General features: G+C 62.6%; 1 protein-coding gene across 6 annotated transcripts; it reads left to right on the forward strand.

Annotated features, from left to right (window-relative positions):
- The first annotated feature begins 2701 nt into the window (after positions 1-2701).
- On the forward strand, positions 2702-13805 carry EPN3 (epsin 3). 6 transcript variants are annotated; one of them, XM_067308124.1, is made up of 10 exons: positions 2702-2767; positions 5529-6184; positions 6874-6992; positions 8920-9003; positions 9345-9452; positions 9618-9702; positions 9969-10289; positions 11251-11361; positions 11916-12137; positions 12326-13805. In XM_067308124.1, exons 2-10 carry the CDS (start codon positions 5614-5616, stop codon positions 12646-12648), a joined length of 1944 nt encoding a protein of 647 aa, XP_067164225.1. In that variant the 5' UTR covers positions 2702-2767; positions 5529-5613; the 3' UTR covers positions 12649-13805. The 6 variants fall into 6 exon arrangements, with proteins under 6 accessions (XP_067164225.1, XP_067164229.1, XP_067164228.1 ...); XM_067308125.1 differs by lacking the exon at positions 2702-2767 and adding an exon at positions 4190-4917; XM_067308126.1 differs by lacking the exon at positions 2702-2767 and adding an exon at positions 5026-5174.
- The last annotated feature ends 319 nt before the right edge of the window (positions 13806-14124 follow it).

Genomic DNA, 14124 nt, shown 5'->3' on the forward strand with positions numbered 1-14124 from the left:
CCCTTTGCGCTCCCTGCAGCACCGTGGGGAAGCGTGGCTTCTTTCTCTTGCTGGCCAGGTGAGGCCCTTCATAGTGTTTCGAGAAGCTTTCTCTTAGCAGGGTGAGGGGAAGCGCTTTGGCTTCTAGGGAAGGAAGGAGCCTCTTGTGGTTTAGTGGGCACAGAACCACGGTGGGAATGTCTCTGCTCAGCGTTACTCTAGTGAATACTTCAGCAGCATTTCGAGAATTAGTAGGAAAAAGGCCTGAAGTTGGGGTGTGTCTCACAGGCTCTGACAATAGCTCCTGCCTCCCTGAAGATCATTATCAGCTTGTGAATGTGCCCAGCTGGAGCAGCCCAAGCTATCCCTCTTCCAGACAGCAGAGAGTCTGCATATAACCGAGACAATGCGATTGTCTCAAAGACAGGAATAGTTTTGTTTGGTGGTCTCACCTTAGACAGCAGAGAGTCCATTTGTGAGCTCATGCATTCAGTTCCACCTACAGAACCAGGCTCCAGTCATACCTCTGCTCATGGGAAAGCTCGTTAATATGAGAACGGATGCATGGGACGTTCATATTAGTCATGTACTACTGGAAGAATGTTATATACTGTTCTTTCCCTTCACAGGGAAGCCTGGTGGCACAGGGAGGGTGGCATAAGAACTGTAAAAGAGAATGAACCCGGATGCTGAGAATAAGCTACCCTTTTTTTTCATAAATATTGCCAGTACCTCCTACAGCCTTGGACAAGGAACTCTTCAGGGAGAGTATGCAAACAAAAGACAGGAAGGGATCTGCTGGGTCAGCAAGTGCTGTCTGGCTACTGTATCTTTGAGCCAGCTTTTTTTTTTTTTTTTTTTTTACATTAATGATTTGTACAAGTTAAATGACTGTAAATCCAGTGAAATTAGATTGGCTCCCAAAGAAGACCTTAAAGAAGTTTGTACCCCTCACTTACAGGCCTGGTGTGAGCTGACAGGTGGGCTCTGTCATTGGAGCATAACCCTCAAGAGCTGGTCAGCTCTTCCCTCAGAAGGATACAGGGATACTCCAGTCCCTATAATGCCAAATCCTAGTGATCAAGGGAGAACAATGCTCTTTCTTCTCCCCCAAACTTGGGCATTATTTGTATTAGTGTTAATAATTTGTGTTGTGTTTGCTGAATAACTAAGGTGAGTAACCTTGCTGGCCTTGCAAGTTGCATACCAAAGCCACCACGTGACCAGTGTGAAGACACTGTAACTATCAGAGAGGCCGGGGAAGGGGGATTCCGGGAACAGCTTGCACGCAGAGGCTGACAGCGCTTTCCAGAGGCTTCAAGGGCAGAAAGGGTCTGGAGGAGCAGCCAGGTTGTACTGGGGCTAGAGGAAGTCAGCTTTAGAGCCCTGCTGCTTCACCACCTCCTACAGCTGGTTTTGGACCACCCATCGAACCCCACATTTGCACAGCTCCACTGCTGCTCGTACGATGTCATCCAAGGGAGAGGTTCAATACTTATGAAATGCCAGTGCCTAAAGTGTCACAGGCTGCCTTGGCCGCCTAACACAGGCGCGCAGAGAGCATTGCAAAAAGAGGAAGAGAAAGATCCTGATCTTGGGTAGCAGGAGGCATCCATCGTTGTTCGCCTGAGCGGGGCTGCTCTCCAGGTTGACGTGATGAAAGTGTTCTCCTCCTCAGTCTTGGGTGCAGGCTGCAACTCGCAGCCAGGAGCGGGACTAGATCCATGTTCTCTGTCCTGCTTGCAGGGCCAGAGCGTCTTCTGAAAGTCACGCTAATGCGAGCTGCAAAGCCCCTGGAGGCACGCAGCTTCCCCGCTGCCTTGTCTGTGCTACCCAAGGCAGGACCTTCAGCTCCAGGACGCCTGGCGAGATGAATCTCTGCACCTTGCGTGGTGGGAGCATCAGCAGGAATGCACGATTCCCCTCCAGAATGGCTCAGCAAATGGGAGCTGTTTTCCATTATGGAAAATGTCAGTGATATTAAAAAGAGTATATATGTATATCTATAAAACTTGAAAGCCTGTCACTGATTAAAATGGAAGGCAGAGGCCGGGAGAGAGGAGGTGGCATTGAAACGTTTGAGAGACATGACTGATTTTGTAATGTCATCTGATGCCTCCCTCTCTCCCAGAGCCAGGCTTTAGGAGCTGTTTGGAGCAGGGGAAGGATCTGCTCCAAATATAGATCCTCCAAAAATTTTAATGAACCCAAATTGCAACGGTGGCTTTGGGTACCAGAAAGGGAGCTGCATTACTGGCGGAGGGGGGGGGGGATGTCAGCATCATCCGGAGGAGCTTCTGTAGCTGGGGATGGTTGATTTCAGCCTAAAAATAATGGGGGGAGGGGGGGGGGAAGGTGGCTGGCTGGGTGCCAGCGAGGGGCAGTGACTGAGCATTTATAGCATCTCCCGCCTCCCGCCTGCGGCGGGGAAGGGGCTCGGCGCCGCATCCCCCGCCGCCCGGGGCCGCAGCGGGGCCGCAGCGCGGCCGGGGCAGCCCGGCGGGGGCCGTGCGGCGGCGCTCGGGCTCCGGCGGCCCCGAAGGGGTTAAGGCAGGCAGGCTCCGTCCCGCCGCGCCGAGACCTGCCCAGCCAGACCAGCAACTTCGCGGCGGCGAGCAGCAGGCAGCGGGCGGAGCGGAGCGGAGCGGAGCGGAGCGGAGCGGGGCTGCGGCCGCCGCCAGCGCGCTCCCCCCGGCAGCGGCAGCGGCAGCGGCAGCGGCAGCGGCAGCGGCAGCGGCAGCGGCAGCGGGGGCGCCCCTGCCCCGCTGCGCTCCCCCGGCGGCCGCAGGTAAGCGGGGCTGCGGCTCCCCCCTGCTGGGGAGGACGAGGAGGAGGAGGAGGAGGGGGAGGAAGGTTCTGGACGCCGCAGCATCTCGGGCCGCAGCCGGGCTCGGGGGTCCCGGTCCCGCGGGGATGCGGCGCCCGCGCCCCGCCGCGGAAGGGCCGCGGAGCCGCCGCCGCCGCTCGGCTCCCCGCCGCCGCCGCCGCTGCTGCGGGACCGGGCCGCACCGCACCGCACCGCGCCGCAGGCAGCCTGTGCCCGGCCTCGGCCCCGGCCCCGGCAGCGCCCCCCGAGCCGCCGGGCCCCGGCCCCCCCCGCCCCGGCCCCGCACCCTGGCACGGGCTGGCTCCCGGGTGGCTTTTCCCTGCCTCTCCCTCCATTTCATGCGCTGCTCCTCCCAGCCCTGCACCTGATTAACGCTTAAGCAAGTCTCTTATTTATTTATTTATTTACTTATTTCCCTCCCTGCCATATTCCCCCTGCCCTTCCTTATCCTTCTGCTCTTTCTCTTTCATTTTTCCTTCTTCTCTTTTCGGAGTCCCCCCCTGCCTTGGTGCCACCCCATCCTCTCCCACTCCCCCTTCCCTGTTGTCTCCTGCCTCCCTCCCCGCCGACGTCCCGCAGTCCCTGCTGCTGTGACCCTGGGCGATGGGGACCTGTGCTCGGACCCGTGTGTCCTTCTCCCACCTGGCAGCCTCCTGCTCAAGGTCACTGCAGTAATTCCATATGAGCTGCCTGGTGCTGCCGCCTTATCTAACCACACAGCTTCTGTTTCACTGCCTTTATATTCTAGGGGATGCTGTGTTCGATCCAAACCCGTCGCTTTTAACGCTGCTGGCAGCGCTCCAGCCAGGGCCACGCTCCCTCCCTGCTGTCGCCCCCAGCCCCTTCGCCCTTTCTTTCCGTTTCCTCCCATGCAGACTTCCCAGGAAGTCTTGTAGTGGATGAAGTCCAGTGTGGATCATGTCTCCGACTGGAACAAGCAGTGCCAGAACCTGGCACGCTGGGCCTGGGGTTTCTCCCGCCAGGAGACCTGTTGCGAGGCGGGAGAGAGCGTTCTGACCGAGATGCTCATCACCTGGAGCTCCCGGGTTGGTGGCGCCCCTGGAAAGCGCGACTTTATTGCCTGCTGGGGCGCTGGCGACGAGCAGAGCCCGGAGCCGAGTCCTGGAGGACTTTGCTGCCTCGCTGCCCTTGGGGCTCGTGGTGCTGAAGGCGTTTCCTCGCCCCAGGGGCCGTGCGCGTGGCCCTCCGCGCAGCCAGCTCTCCCGGCGGGCTCCAAAGGCCGCGCTGGCGGGCCGCGTTGCGAAAGGGAATCGATACAGGGAAGTGTCTCGAGAGAAACTTCCCCAGCCCCGTGAGCATGGCGGTGCCAGGCTGCCGCCTGACTCACGCGTCCGCCGCGCGCCGGCAGGGTGAAACCTCGCCGGCGGGGCCGCCCGGCCGGAGCAGGAGGTGCCCTGCCGGCAGCGGCGAGGCCGGACCGGTTGCACGGGTTGCGCAGGAGCCGTGAGTGACTCGTGGGCACGTCAGCACGGCCCTGTTCCCAGCCCGGCTCCGGCGGGCGGTCGGAGGTGTCCTGAGCTTGGGAGAGCTCTGCGTCACCGGAGCCTGGGCATGGCGCAGCGGCTGTGTTTCAGGGAGGCGCGAGGCTGGGCAGCGGCGGTGGACGGCGCTAATCGCTCTCCGCACGCGCTGCTGCGTGGGCGAGATAGTCCTCTGCCCGCACGCGTTATCGTGGATGGGGAGTTTTGTTGCTGATGCAAAGGCAGCTCGGGAACGGCCCCAGCTTCCCGGCCCCACGGCATGGCCACGTCGAGTTGCAGCACCAGGCAGGTCCTGGCTCAATATGCCAGACTCGAGCCTTTACTTACCCCTCTGCTAAAACAAGGGCATGTTTCAGCAGCTGCTGCCCTTGCCGGGAGCTGGGCGCGCAGCGGGCTCCGGTGGGATTCAGGGCGCAGGGCTTTTAGGGGAGGGGGTGTACTTTCCCCACCCCGAGTCGCTGGCCTGCGCTTTGGAGCTGGCGGGTGGCTTCCAGATTGAGCGACACAGTGCGAAAGCAGCAGCGCGCGGCTCTGTACGCGCGGCCTGTCGAGGAAGCCAGATTACCAAGTTTGCCTGAAAAAAAACTATCTGAGTAGCTGCGAGCACTGGTAAGTCACAGCAGGCTCTGAGTCACGCTGAGGTTTTGTTTTTGAGCTGCAGGATCCTCACCAGCACTGAGGAGCCTTGGAGCTCCGGCAGGGCCATGCGTGGCCGTAGCTGGCCCTTCCGGGGGTGCAGCGCAGAGCAGAGAGCCCCCGGCCCACTCCGCGCTGTTGGGAGGGCTGAGGGGGGACCGAAAATGAGCTTTGCTGGGGCTGCGATGCTGAGAAAGCCTAAATCTGGAGGAAGGAGCTGCCGTTCCCAGGTGGTTACTTTTAGAAGCAGAAATGCAAGGAAGAATCTCATCCAAATCTTGTTGCAGAATCCAAGGCCAAATCTCTCAACAGCTCTGGAGTGCTAAATATCAATTTTCTATAGGATTTTATTTCTTTCCCCTTGAGCCTCCTCCCCGTGGAGCACGCGCACCCCACGTGCCTTCGGGTGAGCGTTAGCGGCACGGCAGGGACGCGGCGCCAGCTTGCAGGCTCCATCTCATGCCCTAGTGCTGCACGCCTCTGCCTTGAGAGCTGTCCCCAGTGCGAGCAGAGGGCGTTGGGGACGGGTCTTCGGTTGCTGGGGACGGTGCTGACGTCTCTGTCTGCCGCTTCCTCCGCTGCAGGCGCTGGTGAGGCTGTGGCCGTGAGAGATCCTCTCTTCCCTGCCGTTTCTCCCCGCGGCTGGTGGGCTCGCGGCACCGCGCAGCCATGACGACCTCCGCCTTGCGCCGGCAGGTGAAGAACATCGTACACAACTACTCGGAGGCGGAGATCAAGGTGCGGGAGGCCACCTCCAACGACCCATGGGGCCCCCCCAGCTCCCTGATGTCGGAGATCGCGGACCTCACCTTCAACACGGTGGCCTTCGCCGAGGTCATGGGCATGATCTGGCGGCGGCTGAACGACAGCGGCAAGAACTGGCGCCACGTCTACAAAGCCCTCACGCTCCTGGACTACCTCATCAAAACAGGGTCGGAGAAGGTGACCCACCAGTGCCGGGAGAACCTCTACACCATCCAGACCCTCAAGGACTTCCAGTACGTGGACCGGGACGGCAAGGACCAAGGCATCAACATCCGGGAGAAGGTGAAGCAGGTCATGGCGCTGCTCAAGGACGAGGAGAGGCTGAAGCAGGAGCGGGCGCACGCGCTGCAGACCAAGGAGCGCATGGCCCTTGAAGGCATGGGCAGCGGCAGCCACCAGCTCGCCTACGGCCGACGCGCCTCGCCGTACGGCGACGACTACGGGCGGGCACGGGGCTCGCCGTCCTCCTTTAACTGTGAGTACCGTGGGGATGGGCGATGCGGGGTCGCCGGGCATTGGGGAGCCCAAGTGGAGCCCATGCTTGCGGCCGGCAGGAGACCTGCGTCACCTTTCGGTTTAGTGCCTTCAGGTTGGAGAATTTCTCTGGCTGGCTGCTGGTGGCCTTCACAGGGAGCTGGGCTGGCAAAGGGGGTCTTTCCAGTACAAAAGCAGGGATGGGAACCAGTACAGCACCCACCCAGTGCCCATCGCTCCCTTCAGCCTTTTGGGGGATGTCCAGCCTCCCTCGCTCCATTAGCCGCATACCGAACTCTGCCGGTGATGGCAGTGAAGCCTGGCACCATCCTTCTCCGTTGCCGGCACAGATTTGGCTGGGCGAGTGGCAAACCCCACATGCGGCTGCTGCTGGCAGGTGCCTCTGCTTCCAGCTGGAGCCTGGCATGGGGGTGCCAGCGGGGCCCTGGCGCGCTGGGAGCCAACTGGCAGCCCAAAACCCAGGAGCTTGTTCATAATTGCATGCTCTAAGCTTGGGATATTTCCCTTGGGAAACCATGCTCCGGAGCTGCTGGGCAGGGGGTGGCATTCCCAGGGAACGGGGATGTGGGAGGACTGCAGGAAAGACAGATGGAGCCGAGGTGCTCCTCGAAATAACCCGGTCCAAACGCTGCTACTTCAGCCTTCAGCTTTCCCTCTTTTCTCTCCCAGCCTCGTCCTCGTCCCCGCGGTTCTCCTCCGACCTGGAGCAAGCGAGACCCCAGACCACGGGCGAGGAGGAGCTGCAGCTGCAGCTCGCCCTGGCCATGAGCCGCGAGGAGGCTGAGAAGGTAGCGTGGGCTCTCCCAGGGCCGGGGTGGTGGGGCGGCCGGGGATCTGCCCCGCTCTGAGCGCCCGCGGCACCTTGGTCTGTCTCTTGGCCGTGCCGGGCGGCCGTGGCGAGTCAGCCTGTTTGGAGGAGGATTTATTGGGCTGCCCGAGCCCCGTGCATGCACCTGCGACCTTGCCAGGCTGCTCGCGCTGTGCCCTGCATCCGAAATCACGAGCAGGCCGGTGGAAGGAGGCACAGGCTGTCTGTGCTCCCCGTCCTCCTACCAGCGGGGATGACGGCAGGGCTGGCATCGATCCAGGCACGCAGAAAGCTTCAAGATCCCAGAGTGAATCCAGAAAATCCCCCCCAATTCACACGACTTCCCCCCCCCCCCCGCCCCCAACCCTGGCTGCCCGCTTCCATCGAGGCTTTCCGGTGCAAGCTCCCCCGTTTCTGTTGCCGCCCTGTGCAGGTTTCGGGAGGCGATACCTGCCGCAGCTCCTGTTCGCGCGGTGGGCGCGAGGGCCAGCGGTGTCCCCGGGGCGAGGGGCTGTGTGCCGGCGCGGGGGCTCGTCGAGGCCGCGTGCTGCTGGGCACGCTCCAACTGCAGCTGATCGTGTAAAACTAGGCTATAAGGAGCGCTGGAAAATACTGTAGAAAGTGGCTCACCTCGGCCAGGAGGAGCTGAGTGGAGATGAGCCTGGACAAGAACTAACTGATTTTTGTTTCCAGCATGGTCATTAAGGCAGCAAACGTGCTGCAGACCCTGGGCAGGGAATACCTTCCCTCGGGCCTCTCCCCGCTGTCCTATCTGTTGACCACGTCCCCTTCTCCAGTGCGGACGGCTTATTTACACGAAGGCTGAGATTACTGCCGGCTGGCACGGCCAGTCTGGAGCACACGGATACATGTGCCAGGCAGGACAAAGTCGGAGAGGGACGTGGTCACCAGAAGGGCTGCCTGGCTGGGCGTCCCACCGCGGCACAGGCAGTGTCCTTGGGGCTGGCACCAAGCCCCAGCAGCACTGCGTGCTGGGTTGTGCTGTGTCAGGGAGGGTGCTTCGGAGATGGTGCTTACCGTTGCCCACCTTCCCCTTCCCGATGGCTCTTTTGGAGACTTAGGAGAATGTATATGCCTATATTTGTCCTGGAAATTGAGTATTTATAGCTTCCGCACGCTGCTGTGATGAGTGCTGTGGGAACATGCTCTTGACAGCTTGGCCTATTGCAGTCCATCTGGGCTGTGTTCACATGTGTGTGCACACTCGCATGTGCACGTACACGTGTGCACACCCAACGGCGTCCTTGTGGCCTCCTTGCAGCCCCAGCCGGCCCCACGTGGCGCAGCGATCAGGCTGCTGGCGTGGCGGTGCAGGTCCAACCTCTCCCCGGAGATGCTGCCTCAGCACCTGAGCGTTTCTGTCCTGGAAGAGGGGGGATGGAAAAATTCACATGGTGAGATTTGAGGCTTGGAGTTTCACACTGTCCTCTCCAACATGGGGTGGAGGAGCAGGCTGAAGGGAAGAAGGGGACATCTAATCGATCCGCTTTCTTCTGCCGACTGCTCAAGGTCCTCCTATGTTTGGGTGGTGCACCCAAAAGCCTCCTGAGGGAGATGCTGTCTGCCTAATTTATGGTCATCTTATCCTAGATGAACAGGCAAATGAAAGAGTAGGTGGGTAAGGGAAGGAGCTGGATTGCTAAATGTAGGGGAGCTAGATGGGGAGATGGTTCAAGAGAGTAGGGGCGATGGATGACGCAGGCAGAGGTGCCTGGCTGGGAGTCAGGGCAGCAGAAGCCAAGTGGGAGCTGTCTGAATAACCGGAGACGTGCTGCGCAGGCAGGCAAAGGGCCGCAGGAAAGGCAGCTGTGAGAACGGGGACGTCTGTTAGCAACCCCGCAAGCTGAGGTCAAGCTGAAATTTCACCCGATTTCCTCTGTTGGCAGAAGCCACTTCCTCCAATTTCCAGTACAGACGAAGAAAGGCAATTGCAGCTAGCGCTCGCGCTGAGCAAAGAGGAGCACGAGAAGGTACCTGTGCCCTGCAGACCCAGGCGCTCCTCTCTCCTTGCACTCGGGCTTCTCTCTGGGGCTCTGGAGTACGAAACGCTGCGTAGCTCTGCCTGGCTCGGCGGCCCGGCGGCCGGCCCCACCGCTGCCACCGGGAGCACTCTGGCACCCGCTTTGCTTTCGCTGCTCTGGGGCTGATCGCTGAGTGCTCTTGTGGTGGGCTCGTCCTGAGAGGAGCCATCTGCTCGGATGCTGGGACTTTTGGGGACGCGGTGGCAGCTCCGGTGCTGGGTCTGTCTCCAGGAGAAGGTGCCCACCGCAGGGTTGCTGGTACTCACCGGCACCATCCCTTGTCCCTGCAGGAGGTGAGGGCTTGGCAGGGGGAGAACTCCCTACTGCAGAGAGCCTTGGAGGAGACCACACAGGGTGGGGAGGAAGAGGAGGAAGAAGATAAGATGAAGAAAAGCCAGGTAAAGCCACTGTGGGCCCTGCTGGCCGCAGGGGGACAAGACATCCATCCTGTGGTCGCTGTCCCGCATCCAACCTTGGGCTCCAGAGTGGTCCCACAGCTCTGGGCTGGGCTTGCAGGTCTTCCCCGGCCTTCTCTCACATCTTTATTCTCTTTCTCTTTGCAGTCCTCTATTATGGAGCTGGCAGATATATTTGGGCCGGCGCCAGTCCCTCCCAGCCACACGTCTGCCGACCCGTGGGATATGCCAGGTGGGGGCAACTCTTGGGCTGCCAGAGCTTGGGACAGTGGCAGACGCCTCTGTCCCTTCCCAATTCCTGGCAGCTCAGCAGTAAGGACCTCCCGCTTCGCCTCCCTCTGCTGCCCTGTCCTTTCCTCCACGTTGAATGCCGGGGTGGTGCTGCAAGAAGCAGTCCCGCGCTGCGGGATGCCGCTCCATCAGTCACGTCCCCACTGCTCAGCGTCCCTCTGTGACCCGCAATGCTCCCCTCTTCCATGGCTTCCCTTCTTCTTTCAGATCTGAAACCCAAAGCGGAGCCAGCAGCCTCCGCCTGGGCCGGCGCAGCCGACCCCTGGGTCCCGCTCCCGGCCACGGCCGGGGACCCACTCTCCCAGGCGACAGCGTCATCCCACCAAACCTCCGCCGGGCCCTGGGATTTCCCCCCTGGTGCCTCCTCCTCCTCCTCTTCCTCTGATCCTTGGGGAAAGACGCCCTTGCCTTCTAGCTTCTCTTCTGCGGACCCCTGGGTACAGGCATCCCCACCCGCTCAGGCTTCTTCTGGTGCTACGTCGGCTGCCGACCCCTGGGCCACTGTCACTGAGCAACCTCCTAACCCGGGTAAGAGAGGCTTGTGGGTGCTTCGGGTTTGCTTGGGCCCGCTCACGGCTTTGACCATCGCTCCCCTTCTCCTGGACGTCCCAGGTGGCCCCGGCACTCCCACAGTGGCATGTCCCTCCCTTGTGTTCCCCCCATGGCCTGCTTCCCAGACCCCCTGCTCTCCTGTCCTGCAGCAGGACCTTTCTGCTGGCTCCTTGGCACGCTGAAGACTTCATGGGGCCTTTAGGCTTTATTGCTGCACAAAAGAGTCAGGCTGCTTTAATTAACCTGGCATAGTTAACTGAGCGCTCCTGCGGGAGCAGAGTAGCAGCCGCTGCACGGGCAGCGGGGTGACATCCCTGCCACTGACACCGCAGAGCGGCCCCGCTTGCTTTTCTCCACCCGAAACAGCACCTGGAGAGCCCCCTCAGGCTGGGAGATAGCTGCCACGCTGCAGACAGGGAACTGGTTGTAGGAGAAACCCGTGTTACCGAGCTCGATGGTGCTCTCGCTTCCTCCTTGATATTTCCTCCATCCTCGTGCAGATCCCGTTTGCACAGCCCTAAATGCACGGGGCAGTTGCCCTGGATTTTGGTCGCCGGGATGAGAGCAGAACCTGGCCCTGGGGTGTAAGTGCCAGTTCCCTGCTCAGCGTAGTGGTTGTTCGAGCCTTCATCTCGCACGGTTTCCAGCCCAGCAGACCTGTCCCCGCTGCGGCTGGGAAGAGGCCTGGCTGCTGCAGAGGGCCGGCATAAGGGCTGCGGGCAGCACCGGCGCGGAGGGACGGGCACTGCAGGCGCCTGCCTCGGTCGGTGGTGCCTGTTTGAGACCAGGCTCCTGGCGTGGCTCATCTCAGCCTCCCGTGCTGGTGTGCGTCCCCCCGCCACATGTCCTCCTTCCTGCCTCTTCTTCCGACCCGCCGCTCCCCTGCCCGCGCATCTCCTGCTTCCTCCCCTCCTCGAGTCTCTTCTCTTCCTCCCAGCTTCGGGGGGGGATGCTTTCGACCTGTTTGCAAAGCCGCCGGAGCCAGCCGAGCAGCTGGAGCAGGAGCATTCGCAGCCGCCCTCCTCGGCCAAGTCCAACAGCCCCGTTGGTAAGAGGCGGACGAGCCGGGGGACAGGGCAGGGGCCGATTTGGGCAGGTGGGGACGCTAAGCTGTCCCTGCCCACCGCAGAGGCGGCTGCTCCACGGCTAGCCACGAGTCTGGGCTGCTTGCAGTGCCTTTGCCTGCGTGTGCGTGGCTGTCTGCAAAAACCTTGTCCCCACGGGTGACCGCACGTGCCATGGCCTCCAGGTAGCCCCGTAGCCATGGGGGCAGCACCGGTACCTGCATGGGCCTCGGAGGCCCGGGGCTACGTGGGGCTGGTGTCCACATCCCTAATCCTCCCTGCCACCTCCCACGGTGGGTTCCGGGGACTCGGGCACGCTGGGATGTGCTGCAGTCACAGCCCGGCTGCAGAGAGGCTGTGATCTGCGGGAGTCGTCACGTGCAAACGCCGAGGAAAAGCTATCGGCATCCCGCGGAGGGAAAGCGGCTCGGCGCCTGGGGAGGGGACGGGCATGTGGAGCGGGCAGCTGTGTCCATGGGCTGCCGCGGTCGGCACCACGCGCCCCGGGCCCACGCGGCTCCTCTCTCCTCCGCCCCAGAGCTGGACCCCTTCGGCGACCTGTTCCCCAGCGCCAAGCAGAACGGGGCGAAGAGCTTCGACCTCGCCAACCTGGCGGACTCCCTGGCCGAATCCTGCAAGGAGAGGAAGGACTGTAAAACCCCCGAGGCTTTTCTCGGCCCTGCCGCCTCCTCCCTCGTGAACCTGGACTCCCTGGTTGCTCCCCCGCAGGCGTCCAAGACGCGCAACCCTTTCCTTTCGGGTAGGTCCCGGCGGCTCGGGGACGGCCCGGGGAGCCGGTGCGGCGCCGCCGCTCCCCGCCGTGGTGCGGGGCACCAGGCCGGACGTCTCTGAAAGCGCCGGCCTCCGCACCGGGGTGGAAGACGGGCGTTCGGGGAGGGAAGGAGGCCCGGGGGCTGCCCTGACGCCCTCCCGCCCTCTCCGCGGCAGGTCTCAGCACGCCGTCCCCCACCAACCCGTTCAGCGTCGCCGAGCAGCCCAAGCCCACGCTCAACCAGATGCGGACCGGCTCGCCCGTGCCCGGCCTGGCCGTGGGCGTCCCCGTCAACTCCATGACCTACAGCGCGTCGCTCCCGCTCCCGCTGAGCAGCGTCCCCTCGGCTGCGGCCCTCCCCGCCTCCGCCAGTGCCTTCCCGCAGGCCGGAGCCAGGCCCTTTCCCGAACTCCCCAGCAACCTGCCGCAGCCTTTATTGCCGCTGAGCGGCCCGGCGCCGCCGCCGCCCTCCCAAGGGGGGCTGAACCCTTTCCTCTGAAGTCTCTGGACCGGTGGCACGTGTAGTCTCTCTCGCCCCTTCCCCGGCTGTTACAGACACCCCGGCGTTTCCTCGTGCAAAGACCTTCAGGGCAACCGGTTCACTAGCTGCAACGGAGGATGCCTCATTTTGCAAAGTCCTATCCCAGCACCTGCCCAGGTCGCGGACAGAGTCAGCATGAATATCCTCGCTTGAAGCGCTAGAGAAGAGCCCGTTCCCGCATGGTGGGTAAAGGACGGCTAGGTCTGCCGGCGGCGCAGGGCGCTCGCGTGGCCGGCCCTCAGAGGCGCAGGGGAGGCGGAGGAGCCTTCCGTAAGGGCTCTGAGTATCTGGGCCCTCCGCTCCGGTGCAGCCGGCCGGCCCGGCGCGAAGGGTCTCGAGAGCAGCCTCGTCTCTGCGAACCTCCAGGGTCGGGCCGCGAGGAGGAGGGACCCCGCCGCCATCTGCGCGGCAAGCACGCTCCTTCCGCTACGGCTTGCTGCTGCAGAGCTTGCATGGAGTTAGGGTCCGCCGGCTGCAGCACAGGATGTTCCTGGAGCCGGGGAGCGTTTGGAGCTTTTCCCCTTCCGGTCCTTTTCCTTGGAAATCCTCTTCCCCCTCCAGGTTTCCACTTTCTCCTGCCTTTCTGCCCCCCCCACTCGGTTCCCCAGGCTGGTGCGCGCGCTCCCTGGATGCTACTCTGCTTGGGCAGTGCCCCCGTCCCTCTTGCTGCCGCCTGTAGCGTTCACCCCCCGGGCACTGCCCCGGCCCTGTGTCCCCTCTACGCTCGCTGGCCTCGTGCCCGTCCTTAACCCGCCTCGGACCCGCGGGGGGAAGAAGCCACGTTCGCAGGAGGTTTCCGCAGCCGAAGGGTTTCCTGTTTCCCTGGGACCAGCGCCCTTGGCGCAGCCGGCCGGTGTCAAAGCCGCCTCGGCCCCGGGGGCCGAACCCAGCGGCTGCCCGCATGGAGCGGGGCAAGGTGGGGGGCCGCCGCCGCGCCGGGCGGGGGGACGGGGAGGGCGCCGCAGGGTACAGTCGTTAGCGCTTCAATGCGTACGTTCGTTAGCACTTCTCTACAGCAGCGGCAGCACCAGCTCCACGGTAACAGAGACTTTGCGGCTATAACAGAACTTAGGAAATCATGAACTGACTGTAAAACAATAAAATATTCGAACGGGCCTTGGTGTGGAGCGTCCTTGTACCCCAGGGCATCGGCCCCAGGGAAAGCCTTTATTTTTTTCATGGGCACTGGCCATCCGCCCGGGCTGGTGCCGCTGCAGCCGCGTCCCAGCTGGGGCCGCGCTGCAGGACGGGGAGGCGATATGGCCCCGGGGCTGGTTCTGCTGCAGAAACCCCCCACGTGCGGCGTTGGCGTTGCTGAGCTGGTCGGGGTCCCCTCAGCCGGCGGGGCCGAGGCGCGCGGGGGCACCGTTGCTCGCCAGGCCCTTTTGGGCCTCGTCCCCGCGCGGCGGCGGGAGCAAGGGGAGGCCGCAGAGC

The sequence above is a fragment of the Apteryx mantelli genome, chromosome 19, assembly GCF_036417845.1.
Source record: "Apteryx mantelli isolate bAptMan1 chromosome 19, bAptMan1.hap1, whole genome shotgun sequence".
Classification (NCBI taxonomy): domain Eukaryota; kingdom Metazoa; phylum Chordata; class Aves; order Apterygiformes; family Apterygidae; genus Apteryx; species Apteryx mantelli.

What these genes read in the sequence shown, in the direction of transcription:
- EPN3 (XM_067308124.1), top strand. Translation starts at nt 5,614, where the DNA reads ATGACGACCTCCGCCTTGCGCCGGCAGGTGAAGAACATCGTACACAAC. An exon ending in GCAAAGAGGAGCACGAGAAG is followed by an intron (nt 9,004 to 9,344) that starts GTACCTGTGCCC and finishes TTGTCCCTGCAG; the next exon opens with GAGGTGAGGGCTTGGCAGGG. An exon ending in GCGCAACCCTTTCCTTTCGG is followed by an intron (nt 12,138 to 12,325) that starts GTAGGTCCCGGC and finishes TCTCCGCGGCAG; the next exon opens with GTCTCAGCACGCCGTCCCCC.